General features: G+C 43.9%; 1 protein-coding gene across 6 annotated transcripts in view; it reads right to left on the bottom strand.

Annotated features, from left to right (window-relative positions):
- Positions 1–296: 296 nt before the first annotated feature.
- Positions 297–26,348, bottom strand: part of PUS7 (pseudouridine synthase 7) — a 47,432-nt gene continuing 21,380 nt past the window's right edge. For all 6 annotated transcript variants that reach the window (XM_084619117.1, XM_084619113.1, XM_084619114.1 and 3 more), the window contains 10 exons: positions 25,192–25,269; positions 11,772–11,900; positions 11,332–11,457; positions 10,939–11,000; positions 8,380–8,540; positions 7,343–7,469; positions 6,993–7,094; positions 6,768–6,897; positions 2,360–2,451; positions 297–1,301 (listed from right to left, as the gene is read on the bottom strand). In XM_084619117.1, the coding sequence (XP_084475243.1) occupies positions 1,165–1,301; positions 2,360–2,451; positions 6,768–6,897; positions 6,993–7,094; positions 7,343–7,469; positions 8,380–8,540; positions 10,939–11,000; positions 11,332–11,457; positions 11,772–11,900; positions 25,192–25,269 (1,144 nt within the window). In that variant the 3' untranslated portion in view covers positions 297–1,164. The remainder of the gene's footprint in view (positions 1,302–2,359; positions 2,452–6,767; positions 6,898–6,992; positions 7,095–7,342; positions 7,470–8,379; positions 8,541–10,938; positions 11,001–11,331; positions 11,458–11,771; positions 11,901–25,191; positions 25,270–26,348) is intronic.

A 26,348-nucleotide genomic window follows, 5' to 3' on the forward strand; every position in this document is an offset into this window, starting at 1 on the left:
TCGGAGCTTGTTTCTGATGAGCTTGGAGAGGTTGGGGGTTGTTTGAAGGCCAGAAGAGGGGGTTCAGGAAATATTTCTTTGATGATACCCCAAATGGGTTCCAGTGGGGAGTGGTAGGTGATAGCTAGAGGTGTGTGGTCAGAGGGGTTTTCATTTATTGAAGCAGGTTCTCTCAGGATATATGGGTGGCAACACTGCATATTTTCTAAAAGTGAAATACTGAAATTTTCATATTGTTGGTATGCAAAACCCTATTCAATTTTTTATAAAAATGACAGTGCAAAGTGTCTCATATTTAACAATTTATTAACACAAGCGGCACAAACAGGTTTCTTATTTGTTTGGGTTTAGAAATTATAAAGTCAAAATGCAACCTAACTGCTGTCAATTGTTTTAGAATGGCTTTTTAATCCTTTCATGAAATGATACAGATTTGCCTTGCTCATCCATTGCCAGCAATGGACACACTAAATATGTTAGTATAAAGGAGTTAGTTGTTGATACAAACTGTCATTTGGGCTTTTTGGTTAACTTGTTTTCATTACCTGTTCTTTGGTACAGGTAGTAGTAGAGATGGGAAAAATGCACAAAAATTTTTATAATAAAATGTACAGTTCAACTAATAAAAACAGATGTACATGTTTATATCACATAAAAAGCATGAAAAATTCTGCCAATAAAATCCTCTACCACATCAGTGCAAAGCTAGTGGCCTTCTAAGGCGACATAAATGTACTCCTCTAATATAAATATTCATTGCCTTACTTACTCTAATTAGCATTCCTCATTTGTAACGTTAGCACACTTGCAAGAAATTTTCTTCTGTGCTGCATTCATGAAAGCATGCTGAATACTCACTGTACTTCTGGAGAGGCAATTACTGAAGATTTGGAATTGCTGTCCTAAGCCCATATCTTAAGATGTGGTTTTGCTACAGCTCAAGCACCTTATTTACTAAGGTCATTTAAAAAAACCCAATCTAATATTTTTATTATTTTACTAACACCATTTTGCATATAATCATTGAAGCTAATAAAAACAACTTAAAAAAATACGAATATTTTACTACAAATCTTCAAAATCAAAACTAGGGTTTGCACAGAACAAGTAAATATGAAAACACTTTCACATCTTAAAATCTTTACATGACTTTAGAGCATTTGTTCAGCGCAGCCATATAGTATTCAGTTGTGTCTGGTTTTTTATGCTTGTGTCCATTTTTAGCACTTCTCTAATTGCCATGGTAGCGTAAGTGGATGGAGGAAGAGAGAATTCCATCTTCAAGGCCTTGAATTTACCTTCTATTACATAAGAAAGAAGAGATTAACTGGCACATATAGTATACCTCCTCTGGGCATTATTTAAATTGGGCTGAAGGGCTCACACAATTTAAGAAATAAAAAAATTAATTTATCAACCATGGAAATGTTTTGTGAAATGTCAATTCATGCTACAACCTTCACGTATGTGGCAGATGTGAGACATGGAGTTTTCCCACAATGGGAAAAGTAAAGTTTCACTATTTATGTAGCAAATTTTATTTAAAACGAACAAAAAAAAACCTCCACCTTTTAGTCATACAAAAATTCGGTATTTCAAGACTGCCTTCCTCTCCTCCTACAAGCCTTGATTGTAAAGTAGTAAGGCCTGCCTATATGTTATAACTGGCTGTGTACTTTATTCAACAGTTCCATCACACAATCCTGACATGTTAAAAGTTCTTAAACTTTTAAACTGTACTAATTCTCCTAGAAACAAAATATTACACTTACTAATACCAGTTTTAACAAATAATATTTCTGATGCTGTTCTGCTAGCATGTCATCAATCCTATTTTAAACATTTTCTGTTATAATTTTATCCCCAGTTAAGCAAAACACTAAAGCATGCACTTAAAAGCACACAAGTCTCCCACTGAACTTCAATTAAACACATAAGTAGTCCCAATGAAGTTGAAAGTGAATATTCACATGCTTGAAGTCAAGCGCATGGTCAAGTGCTTTGCTGAATTATGGCCTCTGTCTGTCCCTCTTCAGTGAAGCACTTAACTAAGCATATGCTTAGTGCTAAGCATGTGCTCATTTGATTCTGTAGATAGCTAGAAGCAGAGTATAATGTAGTCAATATGATCTGCTGAGCAAATGCTTGCACTTTTGAAAAATCAGGCCACTTATATAGGAGCCTAATTTTGAGCACATCCTTTAACATTTTAGCTTGATGTTTTGTCAAATGTAGCCTTTTTATTTATGTTTACATTCAATGTGTGTGATATGTAGCAGTTACAACTTCAAAGCAATAGTTAGGTCAAACTTCATTGTTTACAGTGTATAAACACCTGCAGAAAAGTTGTTACTCTTACCTTTAGCAAGAATAGGTGATGGCTTTCCTTCCAACTTATCCAAATCCGTATTAAATAATGGAATTCTAGGATCATCATATGCAACCACCTCCCTTTATGAAACACAGGACAAAGTTTTTTTAAATTTTGAAATACTCAATGTGACTGAATGCACCCCTGTATTCACACCCTACACACTATTGTAATAATCTTTGTACAAAATATTGTGAGGTATCATTTGAAAACTAACTCACTGATCAATCATATCATGATGAAATGTGCATAGCAACATTATATGTAAAGTTATAAACATAAACTAAAATTAGGTCTGGAACATGTTTACCAGATAAGTCTGAGTGAACCACTTCCTCAAAGACAAAGGACACGCTGGCACCTCAAGCCAGGTGTCATCAAAGTTGATGGGCAATCACCTGTCAAGTGGCCATACTTTGGAAAGGAAGTGGGAAAGCAACAAACTGATCTGCATTTTAGCAAACAATAGAATGGAACCTCTTTCACCATGAGACTCCTTGTCTTTGTCCTCACAGCAGGAATGAACTTTATCTAGGAGTAACCCTCAAGAAAATGAAAAGGAGTACTTGTGGCATCTTAGAGACTAACAAATTTATTTGAGCATAAGCTTTCGTGAGCTACAGCTCACTTCATCGGATGCATCCGATGTAGCTCACGAAAGCTTATGCTCAAATAAATTTGTTAGTCTCTAAGGTGCCACAAGTACTCCTTTTCATTTTGCGGATACAGACTAACATGGCCGCTACTCTGAAACCTCAAGAAAATGCATTTCAAAGGGGAACTAGTCTATAAAAGTGAGGGGCAAAGAACACCCCAAGTTCTCTCTCCCACTTTCACCTAAGACGACAAAAGAAACAGCCTTTTGACATTGGGAGCAGATCCTGGCCTGAGAATTTGGTCAGCAATGTTACTGGGAACATGTGGTAAGGGATTTCACCTTGAAGCAAATCTAGTTTTTAAGTTTTAGTTACTAGAAAGCATTTTATGCTTATTTCTCTTGTAACCATTTCTGACTCTAATGCCTTATATTTGTACTCAAAACTTCCTCTTTGTAGTTAAATAAACTTTGTATTCTTTAAATCAAAAAGAATCCAGTATTGTATTTAAAATGAATTGTGTGGGTAACTCCATTTAAAGTAGCAAACCACTGGATATTGATTCCCTTAGAGGGCAACAGACCTAAAATATCTGAACTGTCCAAGAGAGGGCTGGACAGTGCAGGACACCAATTTTGGGGGGGAAGTTTGGGACTGGGAGTGTGTTGGGGGTCACCCTGCAAGTGGTAACCAAGGCTGGTGGTAACTAGTGTGAGACTGGAGTGTGCTGGCAGGCTGCAGCTAGACAGAGATACTCAGACTATGACCTGCATGCTGTTTGGATGTTTGTGAAGGGCCCAGGTTGGGAGCTACAGCAGCGAAGCATTGTGAGGCACCCCAGTTGCAAGGCAAAGGTGACACAGTCCCTCACTGGTCTAGATTGGATACCCTGGAATGTCACACTCAATAATTACAAGTTTTTTATATCTAGATAGGCTGATTTTCTGATAAAACACGAGTAAGGTTTTATTCACAAAAAACACCACTAATGGACACAGACAAAAGATTTAATGCAAACACATATGCTAGTTGGTGAAGTTTCTCCCACATCACATGTTTGTTCTTTGTAGGCTATGTCAGGATTTCTAATTATACAATAAACGTGGTTATTAGTGGATGGGAAAGAACTATGCCAACTATAAGAAAAATAGCATTCTACAACAATCAGAAGTGTTTAAAAAGTATCTTAACTTTTTCATGGCTGGATTAAGTACATACCCTATTTTTCCTCTCCAGCCACATCGTAGGAAGTCATCCAGTGTATAATGGCTACACTGAAGAGCAATCTTTTAAGTGCCCCCCATCCCAAACTCTGTGTATAGTTCTCATCCTCTTAGACCAGAAGCTCTTCAGAGATCATGTCTGCCTGTTTTGTACAGTACCTAGCATAAGAGGGCACTGATCCTGGTTCTGGTCTGTATGTGTGACAGTAATAAGGTTTTAATAGATAAGCCATAATTAATAATAATGTGTAAACAACTGAACCTTTCATATACTTTTTGTTCATATGCCAGTCTAAGAAACAGGTTGAGACTAACTTTTCCTCAAAATAAATTGCTAAGATTAAAAAACAACCCCCCACCCCCACACCAAGTTTTGGGGGTTGCAAATATTAATCTACATGATTTACTGTCTACAGATTATCTTGGGCAAGTCTAAAATAGTCACATTCCTAGTCAATAATTTTACTTTTCTCATATTCAGAACCTTGTATTTTAATTGCTTGACTGAAGATGCAAAAAGAGTCTCTTGCTAAAATGTATCAGGACCAAATCCTGCTCTTCTACCTTCCTGTGGACGTCCGAGGCTCAAAGTACAGTGGGAAAGTTACATTTATGCTGTGTGTAGGGGGATGCGCATAACCCTCAGTGGAATACAACGGGGACCATCACTCAAAGAAGAATCCACAGTACCTCGAGTGTCAGTACACAGTGTTCCACAGCAGATCAGAGCCAGGGGACCAGTGAAGCAGTGGGACCTATGCCTTACTGGTCTGTGCATAGTGTGTGTGGTACAAAGATCCATATCTACTGCTCCTGCCTACAAACTAGTACTGATCATGGCCTAGCTACACATGAGACCAATGCTCGCCAGCACTTTTGCAGTCCTCCTGCATGTATTCTGGGGACATCCTATTATTTCCAAATACATTTCACTGTATCCAGTGTTCCCTCTAATTTTTCCCACCCACGTCCGGAATAAAATTTTGTTATGGGCCCCAATATGGAGGTGATGTGTGACACATGACCTTCATATTGGTGCCCATAACAAAATTCATGTGTTGGGCATGGGGCCAAGGGGTTCAGAGTGTGGGACAGGGCTCAGGGCTGCGGTAAAGGGTTGGGGTGCAGGGTGTGAGGGGCTCAGGGCTGTGTTAGATCATATTAAAGAAGTTCTGTATTAAAATCACAAATGAGTTTGATTCCCCATAGTTTAAATTCCAGGGTATTACTAATTAAGAGGTCTCTTGGTTTTTGGTTTCTTGGTTTTACTATTTCTCTCCTTCTCTGCGTGAAACTTGCAAGCTGCTAATTGTGTTAGTACATCCTAAGACAGAGTCTGTTCTCAAAGCAATACTTTGTAACAGAAACAGCGCACAGAGACTCCCAACCCTTTTGTTGTATTTATCTTGCTTTGTTAACAATTGTGATTAAAATAGAGATAGAGGATGTATGTGGATGGATGCTTGGTGTGAATAATAAATGAATGATCAGGGAGGTGCCACCCTAAGAATCCAATGTCCATTGGCCGAAGAAGGTGTCAAGTGGAAACAACCAGAGGACCCCCGGAGGGCAGACTGGAATCCACCCAACAGACTCAAGGATGGGAGAACCGAAGAACAAAACAACATCTGGCAGCACGGAGCCGTCAGGAATGTGCCATCTGCTGATTGATTCAGCAACAGCATGATAAAGCAACCTCCATAGACTTGTATTAGACTAAAGACCTATAAAAACAGAACCAAGGGACTGAGTTCTTTGGGGTCTGATTCTGCAAACCAACTTCCAGGAGCATCAGATGTGCATCTGACAAGGCCCTGCTTCCTCCTCATGTCCAGGCCACCTGGCCAGTGGCTTGGCACAAGCAACTCTAAGGCTGGTAACTATGATAAAAACCTTGCAGAACCTGTGTGTGTGTGTGTATGAATAAATATGAAATGAAATGGAATGGAATGTTATAGCTATAACTAACTGCTTACTATGATTCTTTCTGTATTCACAATAAATGTGGCATTTTGCCTTATCCCCTTTAATAAGATCCTGCTGGCTTTTATTTTATTGGTATAACATTTTGTTTTTTATTTTATTGGTATAACAGCTGGGGCAGAGGGTTGGGGTGCAGGGGTGTGAGGGCTCCAGCTGGAGGTGCAGGCTCTGGGGTGGGGCCAGAGACGAGGCGTTTGGGGTGCAGGAGGATGCTCCTATGGGGAGAGAGGACCACCCCCCCCCCCACTCTCTCTCCCCGCAACAGCACCTGGGCTTCAGGGGCGAGGCGCCTCTCCCTGCTGTGGCAGCTCCAGGGCTGGGGCCCCAGGTTAGGCAGCCCTCCCCCGGCTCTGTCTGGTCCAGGCTGGGTTCGGGCCAGGGGAGGGGCACTGGGGCAGGTCCGGGCTGGGGTGCCCTGGCCACGGCAGTTCTGGGCCACCCCAGCCACCACAGGTTGGGTGCCAGGCTAGTTTGGGGCTGGGGGAGGGGCACCCCTCTCCCAGCTGTCTCCGGGTGGGTTCCCTGAGCACCTGCGCGGTGCTAAATAGGCTGCTGCGCAGCTTACAGGGAACTTAGCTGTATACGATTACTTACCATCTGACATTCTGGGGGCGAATTATGATCTTTCTGTATGCTCCAGATAATGAATAATCTCGAATTTTATGTCTCATGTTGCTGATGTCAAGGTTGTCAGCTGCTAACATTTCCTTGTAGGCATCACCAACTACAAGAAAAGGAAATATTTAAAGAAAATTAAATCTACTTAAAATCTTAGTTCAAATTAAGTTTTAAGTGATCGTGAAAATTAAAAAGACTTACTTTTATGCTTCGGATATATAACATCAAACCCAGGTAATGGCATCACTATATCATGGATAGTATAACTGTCAACATCTGCCTCTTCAATATGAACACCTGTCCCTAAAATTCAAACAAACAGTTTTCTATTTAAAATACATAGGTATGTGACATTTTTCTGTCACAAGCATCTGTTAATTGAATTTAAAAATAAAAGTTCTTGATTTAAACGTATCTGACTATAGATGGATGAAGCAAATGTTGTGTTGTATCTTCATTTACTGATACAATTTTCTTAAAGCAAGGTGTAACAGTCTTTAAAGTTTAAAAAGAAATCATGCAAAGCAACAATGATTTGAAGTTTATTTTACCTCCTTTAATTACAAGGTCTCCTGATACAGCTTTAAGTCCATATTCTTCTATTCTCTTGCTCACCATGTTATTCCATATATAACTCTGATAGCTATGAATATACATCAAACGATTATTCCTTGGTATCTGTAGGTGAAAAATGTTTAACTGAATAATAGGTGTCTTTAGTTACTTTCACCACCCAGCCACACTTAATGGATAAACATTGAAACAAGTCATTTTTCCAGTCACATAGTTAACATGCAGGTGTTTGGTTTGTACACTACATTTCTGGTCTTAATTTGAGAGGAATTTACTTGTAAAGAAGGAAAAAAAAAAAGTATGCATTATCCCCTCAATACAAAAAGCTCATTTTCATTTTGTGTAACAGTTTGCCAAGTGTATTGTTGATGTAGACACGAGTCCCATTTTCAACATTGTAAAGGAGTACTTAATTATTTTTAATAGATTTGTAGGTCTTGAGCAACCAATAAGACCATTCAGTCTGCCCTCCTGCGTAACACAAACCATGAAACTTCACTAAGTAATTCCCGTGTCAAGCCCAGTAATCCAAGGTTGAAATAGAACTATTTTCGGAAAGATCCAATTTTATTTTTTTAAAATCAAGTCTTCAAAGTGATGCCAATTCTATCACATACCTTGTCAACCTATTCCAATGGCTAATTACCCTCACTGTTAATTTGATTTGATTCTCTAAAGGCACAAAGAAAATCTGATCTTAAATCTTACACACAAGTCACAGATACCTATATAATTCAGATGAGTTTAAGTAACTATACAGCTTCCATATAAGCATGCAACTACATTTAGAATTCTGTTCTTTCATCCATGTGCATTAATAGGAAACACCCAAGTTATTCATTATACATCAGTTTGAGTCTGGATCCCTCAGTAGACAATATGACCGTACTTCAAGGGAACACAGAGGAGAGGAATGGATGGATTTAAGAGGTTTATACATAGTCCATTTAAAATGTAGTGTAACACCACAAAAATAAAACTCACAGACAAAAAACCTCAACCTTTTTACACTCACTATGCCAAATGCAGAGACTATATTCTTCAGTCCATACTTTGAAAGTCCACGTAGAAGCTGTCCTTCCACACACCTTTTTACAGGCAGTTTTTTTAGGGCTGCAGCTGGATCTTTAGTCTTTGCCCACTCTTCTCTGCATTTAACTAAATATCCTTTCTCAGCTGTAACAATAATTTAAGATTAACATTTTAACTGCAAAACAAAAAATTCAAGTTGATTTAAAATATTCATGTAGCTGAAAAAAACAGTGCAATTAGTGTGCTTATGTCTTAGTGAAAGTTATTTAAAAAAAAAAAAAAGCCAAAGTCTTCTAGATTCTCTACTGGAACAGCTAACTCATTTGTTAACGTGTAGTTAAAATGTAGTAGGAGTACAGGACACATGACATGGCTAATTTAAAGCAAACGTACAAACATGTAAATATAACAGGTTAAAGTACATTTAAAATATACTCCTGTTCAATAGTGTTGTTGGTATATAAATCCACCTATAAAAGCTAATATTTACTACCTGTTAATATGCATTCCGTGGTTAAAATGGAAGATGCCCTTTTGAGCACAGAATCATAGGACTCAAGAGGTCATCTAGTCCAGTCCCCTGCACTCATGGCAGGACTAAGTATTATCTTGGCCATCCCTGACAAGTGTTTGTCTAACCTGCTCTTAAAAATCTCCAATGATGGAGATTCCACAACTTCCCAAGGCAATTTATTCCAGTGCTTAACCACCCTGACAGTTAGGAAGTTTTTTTCCTAATGTCCAACCTAAACTTCCCTTCCTGCAATTTAAGCCCATTGCTTCTTGTCCTATCCTCAGAGGTTTAAAAGAACAGTCTTTCTCCCTTGTCCTTGTAACAACCTTCCATGTACTTAAAAACTGTTATTATGTCCCCTCTGTCTTCTCTTTTCCAGACTAAACAAACCCAATTTTTTCAATCTTCTGTCGTAGGTCATGTTTTCTAGCCCTTTAATCAATTTTGTTGCTCTTCTCTGGACTTTCTCCAATTTGTCCACATCTTCCCTGAACTGTGGCACGCAGAACTGGACACAATACTCCAGTTAAGGCCTAATCAGCGCAGAATAGAGCGGAAGAATTGCTTCTCGTGTCTTGTTTACAACACTCCTGCTAATAATCCCAGAATGATATTCGCTTTTTTTGCAACAGTGTTACGTTGACTCCTCATATTTAGCTTGTGGTCCACTATGAACCCCAGATCCCTTTCCGCAGTACTCCTTCCTAAGCAGTCTTTTCCCATTTTGTATGTGTACAACTGATTGTTCCTTCCTATGTGGAGTACTTTGCATTTGTCCTTATTGAATTTCATCCCATTTACTTCAGACCACAATTTGTCCAGATCATTTTGAATTATAATCCTATCCTCCAAAGCACTTGCAACCCCTCCCAGTTTGGTATCATCTGCAAACTTTAGAAGTGTACTCTCTATGCCATTATCTAAATCATTGATGAAGATATTGAACAGAACCGGACCCAGAACCAATCCCTGCGGGACCCCATTCATTATGTCCTTCCAGCATGACTGTGAACCACTGATCACTACTCTCTGGGAACGATTTTCCAACCAGTTATGCACCCACCTTATAGTAGCTTCATCTAGGTTGCATTTCCCTAGTTTGTTTATGAGAAGGTCATGTGAGACAGTATCAAAAGCTTTACTAAAGCCAGGATATACCACGTCTACCGCTTCCCCCCATCCACAAGGCTTGTTACCCTGTCAAAGAAAGCTACCACATTTGTTTGACAAGATTTGTTCTTGACAAATCCATGCTGATTGTTAGTTATCACCTTATTATCTTCTAGAAAACAAACTTTCTACCTTTTGAAGGACTTATATTGTGCCCCTCACCATCAACTTTAGCTACGTGAGCCCAGATTATCCCCCTACTTAAATCTGTGCATGGATCTCCTCTCCTCCGTGAATACATGGCTCAGGATCTCCCCAGGACCATCCCCTCACTCCTCACCAGACCAGACCCTGCTGAAAGCATTCTCTCCACCATGTGGTCCACACAAGAGGAAGGAGTGAAGAATGGGTAGTATGCAGGTTGTCCTCCCTCTGGTCCCATGCAGCTTCCCAAAAAAGAGTTAACAACAGCCCCAGGTTGTGTTAACTTTTTTTTATCCCTTTTCACCGCAAGAGCAGCTGCTCTGCCAGGGAGTGGCAGATGGGAGATTGCTAAAGGCAGAGCTGATGCAGAGGTTCAGGTTGTGGAGTAGTTTTTCCATGGGAAAGGTAATCCTGCACAACCCACAAGATGTTCAGGAAATCTCTACAAAGAAATCCCCACCAAGATACTCAGACAAGAAGTCCCCTTCCAGTTGCTTTTTTACTACAGGAGGGGGTGATCCAGGCCATCAACAATGGTTTGTTGTTAAGAGCTTGCTGAAAGCTTTTAAACAGAAAGGAAAGTTCCAGTGCTGACGAAGTTTACCGTATACAGAAATGTGAATGTCTATATGCACTTCAATTAAAAAAAGTTTAACCTTCCCTCCATAAATACTGTTCTGTTCATTTATGTGTAAAATATTTCTTAGAACCTACCTCCAGGCCGTGGTTTTAATATTAAATCCATTACTTCATTCCAGTTGTTTTGTAGAATAGCTCTAAAATGAAACAGAAAATTCATTAGCTATTATAAAAACAGGAACCGATTTTAGGGATATACTTAAGTTCTCTGAAAACCAAAATATTCTATAAATTTTACATTTCATCTACAGCCAATGTCGTGCAAGACAGCTGATACAGCTGCTTACATAGTTTCTGTTCCTGATGCTAAAGTTAAAATTGACACACAATATCATGACTGAAACTTTCCAGAGAGAAAATAAATAAAACAAACATACCCAGATGTAACATTATACAAAGATACAAATTTCAAAATATGATTCTTTAGTACACACAATAAAATCATCAATTATTTAAAAAAACCCATACCTTCCAACTTGATATGTAGGAACAGCCGTGGTTCCAAATCTTTGCATTCCATAATAATTAATAAATCCAATTTCCCTGAGAGAGTGCATTGCTTGCTGTACTTGATCATCAGTTCCTGTTATATTTCTAACACAAAATTATTTTTAAAAATCCACTCAACAGTAAAACCATCTCAAATTACAGCCATCAGATCAGTTTGAACTTGTACTCTTAGGCTCCTGAAAGCAGTCATTATCAGTGTTAAAAGTCAACATAAATTGTATACAGCATTTCCTAAATCCAGCAAGTTCCCTCCCCCACACCTTGATTGAGAAAAGTTTCAGAGTAGTAGAAAAGTAGTCTCAGATCCCCTAGTATCCTCCCTACTTTATAGCTGAAAAACTCTGACTTGATTACGAAGGCCATCAATGGCAAAGTCCTGGCATATAGCAGCATTTTACCTGAGAACAACTGTGAAATGGTTCCCTTGCAGTTCTCCCAATTTCAGCGGATGGTTCTTGTAACTAAAATTTCCCAACTTAAAGTTCATCAAACATTTGTTCAAATGAGCAAGTCTTTGTGCAGTGATTCTAAAAAGAAAAAAAAGAAAAAAGACAGTGACCAAGCTACTCTCAGAAAAGCTCATGGGTAAGTATTTATGGAAATGCCAGGGTTTCAAGCTAAAACACCATTACAAGAAACAGGAGTATAACTCCCTTAGTTTCTCTGCTTTTTGTGTATTGCCTCCAAAAAATATTCTAAATGAATCATCTAAAAGGATATGGCACATTATTCTCAAGCCCCATCTACACAAGAAAACTAATCCATTACTGACAAAGCTATGTCAACAACAAGTTTCCTGGGACCTATGTTGTAAGACTAATTGGCAAAAAATGTTAATACAAAGTTATGTTTGCCCCATGCTCATTCATGCTCTTCCCTTTCCCAGGGAATTGTGGGAGAACTTGTCTGTTCTTCTCAGTACACAAGGAAGCAAGGGAAATGTGGGAAGGCATTATCAGCATGAATGATTTAGTCTGCATCCTCACTGCAAAGTGGGCTTGTTACCAGCCTGAAAGCACAACTCAGGCTTTAGGCTACAGCAGGAGTTCCCAAAATTTTTGCCAGCATGACCCCAGTTTGATGAATTATTTCCTTCAAGAACCCTAGCATGGAGGACACCATTTTGTCCTCTGCACTGCATGACCCCATGCATATGGTGCATGCAAGGTCATGCTGTGCAAAGGATGCCATTTTATAAAGCAAAATGGCGTCCTCCATGCATTGTGACCTCACATGCACTGTACATGTGAGGTCACGCTATGCGGAGAAAAATGGCGTCCTCTGCACACTAGGGATTGCCACGATTCCATCTGGGGTTATGATCCAGTTTGGGAACCGCTGACCCACAGCCCCCAACAAGCCAGGTAGTCGGGGCCCGAAAACACCACTAAATTTGAATGAGAGAGCTCTGTGTGTGGATGGAAGTGGGGGTCGGGATGACACACAACTTAGCTCTGCAGTGAAGACAAACCCGTACTGATGCTTCAGAATGCTTTGCGAACAGAGTACATGAGCACTGTAGGACAAAGTTTTACACCTAAGGCAGAACTCAGGTTTAGGTCACAAGGGATCTGACCACTACTGAAAAATGCTGTCAATAAAAATATTATCCCTCCTGAACCTGCATTTGAAAATGATTAAGTTGCTAGTATAGATGGGACAAAACTGTTTTCAAACACTTACAGAAAGCATGACTGAGACTGGGTGGATATCGGAATCCTTAGAGATTTCACAAAAAGAAAAAGTGCCACAAGTACTCCTTTTCTTTTTGCGGATACAGACGAACACGGCTGCTACTCTGAAACCTGTCATTATGCAAGTTAGAGATTTCAGTGTACTGAACTGAGAATCAAGCATGCCAATCCCACTTATGGTTATAGGCATTGTATACGTTGTGACAAAGTTCCTGCTCTACCTTGGTGGGTCTTGCGCTTATTGGCAGATTTGCTCGCCTTGGAGCTTCACAGCAGCCCTCAGCTTGGGCGTTTTTCTGAACCCACAGTCCAGGTCGACGACTCCTGTGTCTGACCAGGAGTTGGGAGGATCTGGGAGGAACCCGGGCCCACCCTCTACTCTGGGTTCCAGACCAGGGCCCTGTGGAATGCAGCTGTCTAGAGTGCCTCCTGGAACAGCTGTGCGACAGTTACAACTCCCTGGGCTACTTCCCCATGGCCTCCTCCCAACACCTTCTTTATCCTCACCATAGGACCTTCCTCCTGGTGTCTGATAATGCTTGTACACCTCAGTCCTCCAACAGTCCGCGTTCTCACTCTCAGCTCCTAGTGCCTCTTGCTCCCAGCTCCTCACACGCACACCACAAACTGAAGTGAGCTCCTTTTTAAAACCCAGGTTCCCTGATTAGCTTGCCTTAATTGATTCTAGAAGCTTCTTGATTGGCTGCAGGTGTTCTAATCAGCCTGTCTTAATTGTCTCCAGAAGGTTCCTGATTGTTCTGGAACCTCTCCTGTTCCCTTACCCAGAGAAAAGGGACCTACTTAGCCTCGGGCTAATATATCTGCCTTCTATTACTCTCCTATAGCCATCTGGCCCGACCCTGTCACATATCCCCCCCCTCTGCTCAACACTACAGGGTTGGGCAACTTGGGATGTCAGGCAGTGTACTCGTGACAAGCCATCTGCGTTGCCATGGTGGCTTCCAGCCTGGTGTTGTATGGTGAATTGGAAAGGTTGTAGGGACAGGAACCATCTGGTCACCCTTGCGTTCTTCTCTTTATTTCGCTGCATCCACTGGAGGGGTGCATGGTCGGTCACAAGGGTAAACCGTCGTCCCAGAAGGTAATAACGTAGCGTTTCCATGGCCCATTTCACAGCGAGGCACTCTCTTTCAACCACAGCATACTTCTGCTCTCTCGGGAGGAGTTTCCTGCTGAGGTAGAGGATTGGGTGTTCTTCATCTCCGACCATCTGTGATAGGACAGCTCCCAATCCTACTTCAGATGCATCTGTTTGTAAAACTAATTCTTTGTTGAAGTCTGGGGCTATAAACACGGGGTTACTGCAGAGGGCTGTCTGTAGATCCATAAATGCTTTCTCTGCGGCATCTGTCCACTTCACCATGTCTGAACCCCGGGCTTTTATGCGGTCTGTCAGGGTACTCGCTCTGGTAGCAAAATGGGGAATAAATTGTCGGTAGTACCCACCACACCCAGGAATGCCCGGACTTGCTTTTTCCGATTCGGCCGGGGCCAATTTTGGATAGCCTCTAGTTTGTTTAGTTGGGGCTTGACCATGCCCCTTCCTACAATGTAGCCAAGGTATTTAACCTCGGCTAGCCCTATAGCACACTTGCCTGGGTTGGCTGTGAGGCCAGCCTGTCTTAGCGTGTCCAGAACCGCTTCCACCTTTCCTAAGTGGGTTTCCCAGTCAGGGGTGTGAATAATCACATCATCCAGGTATGCCGCTGCATAACTGGTATGGGGCCATAGGAGCTTGTCCAGAAGATGCTGGAAGGTGGCAGGTGCCCCATGCAGTCCAAAAGGAAGAACAGTATATTGAAACAGACCCTCTGGTGTAGAGAATGCCATCTTTTCTTTTGCATCTTTGGCCAGGGGAATCTGTCAGTATCCCTTTGTTAAATCAAGGGTGGTCAAAAATCGGGCATTGCCCAGGAGGTCAACTAACTCATCGATACAGGGTATGGGGTATGCATTGAATTTGGATATCTCATTCAGCTGGCGAAAGTCATTACAAAACCTAGTGGTGCTATCGGGTTTGGACACCAACACAATCAGGCTTGACCACTGACTGTGGGACTCTTCGATGACTCCCAGCTCCAACGTCCTTTTTACCTCTGTCTTGATCTCCTCCCTTTTCGCTGCTGGGACGCGACAGGGCCTTAAAGTTACCTTTGCCCCAGGGTCTGTAATAATGTGGTGATATGCTTCGGTGGTCTAGCCTGGTTTGGTTGAAAACACGTCCTGGTATCAGTTGATCATCTCAGTTACCTCCTTCTTCTGGTTTGGTGTCAGATCAGTGGATATCCTGATCTGCTCCTGCATATTATTTCCCTGGATTGGGGTCTCTTGGGCCACTACACATGCCTCTCGTTGGTGCCAAGGCTTTAAGAGGTTAATGTGATAAATTTGTTCTTGTTTCCGGTGTCCTGGCTGCCACACCTTATAGGTTACTTCCCCCACGGGTTCAACCACCTCATAGGACCCCTGCCATTGGTCCAAAACCTTGCTTTCTGCCATGGGTACCAACACCATCACCCGATCCCCTGGTTGGAACTGTCGGACTTTTGCCTGGCAATTGTAATGGGTTCACTGGGCCTCCTGCACCTTTTCCAAATTTTCCCGTACAATAGGGGTGACCCAGGCTATCCGTTCTCGCATCTGCAACACATGGTCAATTATATTTCTCCCCTCATTGGGTTCCTCTTCCCAGATTTCTTTTGCAATATCTAGTATGCCACGGGGGTGGCGTCCGTATAATAATTCGAAGGGGGAAAACCCAGTTGAGGCCTGAGGTACTTCCCGGATTGCAAACATAAGGTAGGGTAGTAGGGTGTTCCAATCCTTCCCGTCTCGACTTACCACTCTCCTCATCATTGCCTTGAGGGTTCGGTTAAACCTTTTCACCAGCCCATCGGTCTGCGGATGATAGACTGAAGTTCTCAGGGTATGTATATGGAGCAGCGTACAGAGGTCCTTCATTAGCTTCGACATACATGGGGTACTTTGGTCTGTTAATATCTCCTTTGGTAGCCCCACTCGGGCAAAGATCCCCACCAACTCTTTAGCTATTGTTTTAGAGGCCGTGTTCTGCAGGGGGACGGCTTCTGGGTAGCGAGTAGCATAATCCAGAACGACAAGTATATATTGGTGGCCCTGGGCTGTCTTCTCCAGGGGTTCCACTAGATCCATGGCTATTTGCTCGAAGGGGACCCCTATGATGGGAAGGGGTACTAAAGGTGCCCTCAAGTGGGGACAGGGACTGTGCAGCTGACACTCTGGGCAGGACGCACAGTACCTCCGCACTTCTTCATGTACTCCGGGCCAGAAGAATTGTCGTAGGACCCGTGCCAGGGTCTTCTCTACCCCCAAATGCCCCCCAAAAAGATGACTATGGGCCACACTTAATACAGCATTCTGGTGTTTTTGAGGTACTAGAATCTGCTGTACCTTCTGCCTCTGTACTGGTGCAACATGGTATAAGAGATTCTTCTTCATTATGAAGTAGGGTCCTGGTCCCTGGGTTTTCCCTTCCAGGGGGACCCCATCTATTTCGGTCACTTCCTTCCTAATGTTGTCGTACCTTGGGTCTTCAGCCTAGTCCCGTCCAAAATTTCCTCTCCCGGGGCTAATCTGCCCGAAATCTAGGGGGCCAGTCTCTGTTGCCTCTACTGGTTCAGAGGCGTTCGGGTGCAGGTCAGACTCGGGTGCTTCTCCCTCCTGGGTGGCCTCCTTTTCAGCTGCTCAGGTCCGCCTGCCTACGAGAGCGACCCTCTGGCTTTGGGCCAGTATTCGGGTTCCCAAGGCCTTAGCTGCCCTTCTTTCCCTTTTCGTCTTTCTATGCTGTCTGGGAGTGGAGAACAAATCTGAGGATATTTCGGAGAAGGTTGGGGGTTGACAGTATACTGTGGATGCCTCACTACTTTCAGGGCTTCCCCCTTTCTCCAATTCCCCTACCGGGAGTAAGTCTCCAAACCCTGGGAAGTCCCTCCCTATGAGCACTGGGTATGGGAGTTTAGGGACTACACCTGCCGCTACCTCAGTAATGTTCCCCTGAATCTCAATTTTTACTGGGATGGTGGGGTAATAATCAACTGTCCCATGGATGCATGTCATCCCCGTACGTTTAGCCCACAGCAGCTGACTACGCTTCACGAGCTTCCCCGAGACAAGCGTGATAGCACTCCCTGAATCAACCAGTGCCGTGGTCTCTACCCCATTTAGTTTCACTGGTCTAGTGTACATATGTGGGGTTAGTGAGACCCCCACAAGGTGGGTTAGGGAGCATGGGTCTGCCCAGTTCCCCAAGTTACATTGCATAGGCTCCTTGGCAATGGGACACCGTGCAGCTATGTGTCCCCATTCCCCACAGGCGTAACATCTGTATGGAGCCCTAGACATTCCCCAGTCTCTTGGTTTGGGTAGTCTAACATCACGATCCTCTTCCCCCTCAGTGCTCTGACTCTTTGTGGCTACTGGTGGGCCTTCAGCCCCTTTCTTTTTCCACCTGGGTTCTCCTGGTGGCCCAGTCACCTGAGCTCTAGGGCTTGGTGCTGCTAGTTTAACCGGGGTGCTTCTTCCTTAACTGGTCGGGTCAGCTCCCTCGCCGTCCTTCGCCTTTCTACTAGCGTGACAACCTCGTCGTAGGTGGAGGGTTCGTTCTGGCTTACCCAGGCACAAAGGTCTGGCGGTAGTCCTATCCTGTACCAGTCGATGACCAGAACCTCTAGTATCTCCTCTGGACTCCGGGACTCAGTTCATAACAACTTTCGTGCGAGATGGATGACGTCATATAATTGGGACCGCGGGGTTTTGTTTTCCTGGTACCTCCACTCATGAGATCGCTGGGCCCGCACTGTGGTCGTTAGCCCAGATCTGGCCAGGATCTCTGCTTCCAGCTGGGGGTAGTCTCCCACAGCCTCTTCAGGCAAATCATAGTAGGCCTTCTGGGCCTCCCCACACAGGAATGGAGCGAGGATGCCAGACCACTGTTCTCAGGGCCAGGCCTCCCGCAGGGCTGTCCTCTCAAAGGCCAGGAGGTATGCCTCTACATCATCCTCCCGCGTCATTTTCTGCAGCCACTTGCTGGCCCGCATGATCTGCGTCCCATCATGGCCGCGGTTCAGCTCTGTAAGGGCCTTTACCTGGTTTACCAGTTTCCGAAACATAGCCCGGTCTTGAGCAGCCTGGTCCATCAGCAGGCGATTAGTCTCTTGCTGCAGCTGCCCTGCCTCCTGTTGGGCGGCTGCCTGGACACGAGTAGCCTCCTGCTGGGCAGCCATGGCTTGTATCAGTGCCCACACTACCTCCTCCATTGTGGTGAAAAAAAATAAAAATAGACCCTCTTCCCCCTTTTTTTTTCTTCCTTCCAAACACCCTCCTCCTTCAGCCGCGCTGTGGAAACCAGATCCCACTTCTGACACCAGTTGTGACAAAGTTCCTGCTCTACCTTGGTGGGTCTTGCGCTTATTGGCAGATTTGCTCGCCTTGGAGCTTCACAGCAGCCCTCAGCTTGGGCGTTTTTCTGAACCCACAGTCCAGGTCGACGACTCCTGTGTCTGACCAGGAGTTGGAAGGATTTGGGGGGAACCCGGGCCCACCCTCTACTCCGGGTTCCAGCCCAGGGCCCTGTGGAATGCAGCTGTCTAGAGTGCCTCTTGGAACAGCTGTGCGACAGCTACAACTCCCTGGGCTACTTCCCCATGGCTTCCTCCCAACACCTTCTTTATCCTCACCATAGGACCTTCCTCCTGGTGTCTGATAATGCTTGTACACCTCAGTCCTCCAACAGTCCGCGTTCTCACTCTCAGCTCCTAGTGCCTCTTGCTCCCAGCTCCTCACACGCACACCACAAACTGAAGTGAGCTCCTTTTTAAAACCCAGGTGCCCTGATTAGCCTGCCTTTATTGATTCTAGCAGCTTCTTGATTGGCTGCAGGTGTTCTAATCAGCCTGTCTTAATGGTCTCCAGAAGGTGCCCATTGTTCTGGAACCTTCCCTGTTCCCTTACCCAGGGAAAAGGGACCTACTTAGCCTGGAGCTAATATATCTGCCTTTTATTACTCTCCTATAGCCATCTGGCCCGACCCTGTCACAACATCTTTACTTGAGCAGCAAGCTAAGCACATCCCCCGCTCCCAGGATGTCAATCCCAGCTTTTACTTGTCTCTTTACAGGAAACTTAACGGGTATTGAGAAATGTTCAGTCTAACTGGAGAAGTGAATAATTTAGGGTATAAGGCAGAAGCAAGAAAACAAAACATCCTAGAAGGAAGACATCAATTAATCATTTTTTTTGTACTCTGCTTTTTAAAATCTAGCACTTCTCCCCTGCTACAGAAGCAACTGTCAAGTGCAGGGGTGGGCAAACTACGGCCCAGGGGCCGCATCCAGCCTGTCAGACGTTTTAATCCAGCCCTCAATGTTCCGCTGAGGAGCAGGGTCCAGAGCCTGCTCCGCTCCAGCTGGTGAGCAGGGTCGGGGCTTGCCCCACTCCGTGCATGCCGTAGTTCCACGCGGCTCCCGGAAGCAGCGGCATGTCCCCCCTCTGGCTCCTATGCACAGGGGCAGCGAGGGAGCTATGCACACTGCCCCCACCCCAAGTGTCACTCCCGCAGCTTCCATTGGCCGGGAACCGTAGCCAATGGGAGCTGCAGGGGCGGTGCCTGCGGATGGGGCAGCATGCAGATCTGCCTGGCCATACCTCCACGTAGGAGCCGGGAGGGGGGGCCTTTCACTGCTTCCAGGAGCTGCTTGAGCTAAGTGCCTCATGGAGCCTGCACCCCAACCCCTTGCCCCAGCCCTGATCCCCCTCCCACCCTCCAAACCTCTCAGTCCCAGCCCGAAGCACCCTCCTGCACCCAAAACCCCTCATCCCCAGCCCCACCCCAGAGACCAAAGGCCCACCCGCCCCTCCCCGCACCCTAACCCTCTGCCCCAGCCCAAAGCTCCCTCCCACACCCTGAGCTCCTCATTTCTGGCCCCACCCCAGAGCCAGCACCCCCAGCCAGAGCCCTGACCCCATCCCACATCCCAATCCCCAATTTTGTGAGCATTCATGGACTGCCATACAATTTCCATACCCAGATGTGGCCCTCGGGCCAAAAAGTTTGCCCACCTGTGGTCTAGTGCCTCTGTCTCTCTCCAAGCCTACATTCCACTCTGACTGCTCAACAAACTGTTCCCCTTTTCCTCCCATTTCCCTGGTCCAAGGCTGCACGAACCCTAGAATAGCAACCCAGAGCTGGGCACCCACCCTCCTTTTGTGCAGATGCTCTGCAACAAACGGAACCTCCAAGCTTTAAGTGCCAGACAAATGTGAGTGCATCTTTGGCCAGGTCTACACTACAGAGTTTTCCTGGCATAATTATGTTGGTTAGGAGTGTGAGTAGGGGAATTAAAATTTTTACTAAAGCTGTTAAAAAATTATATAGTACACAGGTTAAGAAAAGAGCGTCTGTACATCTAGGTAGAGTGCTTAGATTATCCACAAATACAAAGTTTGTTTTAAAAGTCATAAGATACATATAATGCATAAACAGCAATAATATACATTTAGGTGAATAAATTTAACAGTACAGTTTAGATATTAGCATCCAAGTATTCAGGTACATTACTCATGACAAGTTATACAGAGAGTTGGTTGCGGAAAGCTAATATAGCAATGAGTGACAATTGTCCCTCAGTAATTGAGAATTTAGGGTAGGTTGTCCATTTAGAAAATACAATCCAGGAGGAAAGTATTTCAGATACTTTCCTGACTGGGCTTTTCATCGGCACTCCAGCTCATCCCTCCTGGTATTGCCAATGTCTGGTGATGTGTTCTATGTAAATGTCCCTTGACCACCTAATGGCATCTGACACCATGAGTTGCCACATCAGCCTAGTGTAACGCTGACCAATTCTGCATTCTCTCAACACTCACTGGTTACTGGGGTCCCATGGGCCCAGGGCTCTAACGATCAGTGCATGTCTCTGAACCTGGTAGCCCTTGGCTCTCAAGGTTTTGGACAGAGGGGGATGTATTTCTCCACCTTTCGAGCTCAGGCATTGTGGAAGGCCAGGGTCCTGTTCTCTAAAGGCATTGTGACGTCCACCATCATGATCTTCTGGTCCTCGTTGGTGATGATCATGTCCAGCCGCAGTTGGCTGTCTGTTCCAGGGATGGCGGAGTTCACGGCCACCTTCCATATGGGTGGCAGGATGACTTTGACTAGGCGAACTTGGATGGCGTTGCGTCACAGCTTCCAGGCTCTGGAATGGGGCTTGCAGCTACACAGGACGTGGGGTAGTGTCTCGTTGGCATAGCCATACTTCATGCATCACTTGTCCTGATTCCCGTGGCTGACGGCTCCGTTCAGTTGAATGCAGTTGAGCTTAGCCCTGTGGATGAAGCTCCAGTTGGCAAATCGGGTGAAGCTGCCCCTGGGGAGGAAGTGGTTGCTGGCGTCCCACTTGCACGTCACCTCAAACGCCTTGCCCTGGTTCTGCTTCTGTTTCAGGTTTTCCACGTATTGGCAGCGGATGGCATGCTTCAGGGTCCTCTCCAGCATGGTTCTAGCTTTTGGAGTGAAGATTGTGTGCTCTGCATTCTTCACCTGTGGCACTAGGACTCCCAGCTCCTGGCGTTCCTTGCACCATGTCCAGCGGCAGCCAATACGCTTCTCCAGTTGTTGTGTAGCATTGCGAGCATGAGTCTAGAGTGAAGCAAAGTCTCCCCGGTCTCTTCCAAATTCACCTTCCAGTGAGCCACTCAGGTAGGTGGCAACATCTTGATTGGAGGGAGTCCTGGCGATTCACTTCTCGATGACATCCCACATGGCACTTTCTGCAGTGTTCCATGACATCCAGGCACGTCAGAAGGCAGAAGTGATCACTGCTATGTCGCACAGATCACCATACTAGGAACGTTGGCTCTGCCCTCCCTGTTCAAGATGTACACCAGTTCATTGCTGGCTCTCTGGGGAAGAAACATCCACTTCTTCACTAGCTGCCTGGTGATGCTGTCTGCCTTGTTCAGAGGTACCTTCGCCACGGCAGATCCCCTCAGGATGAATGAGATCCGGGGGATCAGAAAGGTGTTCAAGGCGTTGATCTTCTGCCATGGTGCCAGTAGGGAGGAGTTGATCCTGGCCACATCTCGTAGGATCTCCGCAATGGTATCCTCAGGTGTCTGCTAGATGCAGAAACCCATGGGCATGCTGAGATGTTGGTACGCTTGCCCATCCTTGAGGAAGATCATAGGTTCACCCTCAATCTGAAAAGGCGTCATATGGACCAAGTCCCTTCTACTGCCATCGATATGCAGGGATGCGCACTTCCTAGTACTGAAGCGGAGTCCCATCCAGTTGGCAGCCTGGCTGATGATGTCAAGCATTTGCTGGAGACACTCAGGGTTGTCTGCGATCAGGACCAGATAGCCCGTATAGGCCAGAATATTCACGCTGTTGCCATACAGGTCAAAACTGCCTAGACTGCTGGAGATGGCTTGAATGAGCAACTCCATGGCTAAGTTGAAAACAATGGGGCTGAGGGAACAACCTTGCTCTCCGACAGGACTAATCAGACTTGAAAACAACATAGCTATTCTGGCAAAAAGTCCCCTAAAGACACACGTCTTATACCAGCAAAAAGCCAGTACAAGATGCACCTCCACTAGGGGGCTTTGCTGGTGCAGCTATACCAGCAGAACTAATGTAGTACAGATTAGCCCTTTAATTCTTTCTATGGGGAGTTTCATTCTGGGTCCTTATTCATCAACAGCCCTCAATGTGCATGTTATCGCCACCTTTCACCATTGCACACAAAATAACTTGCAAAGATAATTTATTAGAACATTTAACAATTGGTCCCCAAGAAACACCCCACATTTCTATGCAGGATCAACAGGCTCTAGGTATCTCTCAGGACTCAATCTAGAATATGTATGATCATCAGTTGATGCACTTGTTCTTCAAAGTGTGGGATTCATCAGATGGACCCACAAATTACTAATCTTCACACTCAAGCAGGTAATTTCATTTAACCAGATTGTATGGTGTACTCTGTTCAGAGGGGTGTGTGTGTGTGTGTGTGTGAGAACACATGTATACATACCAAATTGTAACAGCTGAATAACAATCTGTCTTCTCTATGGAGATCAGTTTGGGAACCTCTAGTTATTGAATGGGGTTGCAAAAAGCCACAAAAGAGTCATGACATGGTCTCCAAATGTTGTATTGTGAAATGTATACACACAAGGCTCCTATACTATGGTACAACTTCATTTTTTGATGCAATATTACAATGCAATGCCAAAGAACCGCACCACTGTTTTGTGATTTTCGGAGACTCCATCAAATTGCATCTCACCCTCTTAGGCTAGCTCTGGGAGTACATTATAGCAGAGCACCAGCTCTGCTATAGTAAAGGTTAAGATCGGTTTCCTGTTCAAAACGAGATTCTAAGTCCTCTAAAATCTGCAGAGATAGTAAGTTATACTGACCTAAGTGCCAGTATAGACAGCTTCTCCTACCAGCATAGCTACCACCTCTCACGGAGGCAGGGGTTAGGAAGCTGTCAGCAGAGTTCTCTCCCGTCGGCATAGAGCATCTTCACCAAAAGCACTACAGCAGTACAGCTGCGCCACTGAAAATGATGGAGTTCTCACGGCTACACTACAACTATCTAAACAACCATTAACTACCAACACTTCTTTCTGTTCAAAAAAAAGGGGGGAGGCAATAAAATGGTAAAAAAACAACAATAATTAAACAAGGAAAACACTTTGTTAATGCAGAGTTAAGGTTGCCAGAGAGAACTCATGCCCTCCCAGAACATGAATCCAGTCAAGCTCAAACTTCTGAAAACCCAGCACACACAGAGTTAAGGTAAATGCCCATGTAACCTTAACTCTGTCCTCTGAGCAGGATACCACCTAAACCTAGACTTTTCCATACCCATCATAAAATTCACAGACTGCTCTCATCTCCCACCTCATTACTGGCAATATCCATGGCAAGCAGGCTGCAGTGCCCTGCTACTGACACCACCTACGCAATTCTGTATCACAATGATGAGGAATGGAGTCTCAGGTAAATGTGAACCTCTTTCCTTTGATAACACACTGTGGAAACAGGGAGGGGCTCGGGCTCAGACTCAGATCTTGCAATATCAGAGACCAAACTGTACCACTTACCTCCTCCACCATTCAGTACAGCTATGGCTACCTCTAACACGGTAATTCCCAGTAGCTGTTGCCAGCTCCAAGGGGGGGCAGGGGGGAAGCAGAGTTAAGGTTATGTGGCATTTACCCTAACACCGTATTTCCTGATTTTCAAGAGTTTTGCCGAACTCAGTGTTCTGGAAGGGCACAAGCTGTTACCAGCAACCTTACCTCTGTGTTAACAAAGTTTTTACCATTTAACCAAGGAAGGAGCTGTTCCTCCTCATTCTTTCTTCACCTTGGAGCAAGGAGCAGTTCTGGTTCTCCTTTCTGAATGCTCAGAGGGAGTTGTGTAAGGAAGGAAGGAAGAAGATGGGTTCCCAGTGACAGGGTGGATCACATTAACAACAGATAGGTGGGTCCCACAACACCACTCAGCATCCTTCTGATATCTTGCAAGGGTTATATAACATGGGAGCAGTCCTGTGATCAACTCTCTGCTCACTATGTGTCTGCTTACTACGTGTCTCAGATCAGGTGCAGCTCCAATCAGACCAATGGACCCCATGCAACCTACATATGACTCAGAAGCTGTAGCCTGAGTACCACTGGTTTTACAAGATAAACAGTTACGGTATAACTCTTCTTGAAATAAAAGGGTTCCATAGTATCTACAACATTTGTTTAGTGACTGTGGTCCTGATTCGGTAAAGCGACTAGAGCACACGCTTAAGTGCATTGCTGAATCAAGACCTGACTCTGCAACTTCTGTTTGATATGCAATAGTGTTTTCTCCATGTAAAGCTAACCTACCTTAAACAAAATCCATGCTATTGATGAACAAAATAAAGAGTGCACATACTATATTTAATAAACCAACATGTTTTACGTGTGCTACATATTATACAAGATTCTTAAATGTTTATTAAGACAGCCAAATTACCTTGTTATAAGAATTTACTTGCAACGTATTTTCACTTACCGAAGAACAGCAATCTCTTGAACTGTAATAGCTCTTTTATCTTTGGTCCCCATGTAGGAAAATATATTTGGCTTAACTCTTAAAAAAAAAAAAACAACAGTGATGAAAATATCAGATTTGATACTGAAGGAGACCCAAGCCCCACACAATTAGGCCAAAGATAAACTGTAATCTCACTAGCATATTATATATAAAAAATTAAACTAACAACTTTTTTATTAGATTTTATATGCACAAAAAATACGGAATTTTGAAGTTACAATCTCCACACAAGCTGTACTGCAACTTGACCCCATTATATATATATATAATATTTTCTATTGTTGTATATGGCATTATTATAAGGCAGGAAAGTTACCATATATTTTGTTAGCAAATATGGTAGAACCTCAGAGTCATGAAGACTCAGGAATGGAGGTTGTTCATAACTCTGAAATGTCTGTAACTCTGAACAAAATGTTATGGTTGTTCTTTCAAAAGTTTACAACTTAACATTGACTTGATACAACTTTGCTGCTGCTTTTAGCCATCTTAATTTAAATGAAACAAGCACAGAAACAGTTTCCTTACCTTGTCAAATCTTTTTTTAAACTTTCCCTTTATTTTTTGTTAGTTTACATTTAACACAGTACTGTACAGTATTTGTTTTTTTGTTTTGGTCTCTGCTGCCTGATTGCGTGCTTCCGGTTCAAATGAGGTATGTGGTTGACCTGTCAGTTTGAAACTCCAGTGTTCATAACTCTGAGGTTCTACTTTAACAATCATAAAGGAGTCCTCTTGCGTATAGGCAGTATTGTCACTGTTACTTTGAATAATTTGCTTCGTGTGTGTGTGTATAAAGTAAAAAAATTCAATGGAATAATGCACAACAAATCAATCACTATTAAAAAAAACCCCTCAGTGCATGCTTATTTTTCTGTGTGAAATTCAAATAGTGCATTTATCTCTATGTGCGGCTATCTGTATACCGAACACTATACTCATTTAAGCATACAGTCAGTGCACTTCAATATTGTTCCGTTTCCATAACTGTTTCTTTCCCTCTCAACATCGTCGTTTTCCTTTGCACTCCATGCAGGATAAGAGAAATGTTGCTGTCAGTAGATTCCCTGCTATCCCACTTGTGCATACCAGGTGGTAGCACTATTTCCATTACA

Source organism: Lepidochelys olivacea, assembly GCF_965140295.1.
Source record: "Lepidochelys olivacea isolate rLepOli2 genome assembly, chromosome: 1".
Taxonomy (NCBI): Eukaryota; Metazoa; Chordata; order Testudines; family Cheloniidae; genus Lepidochelys; species Lepidochelys olivacea.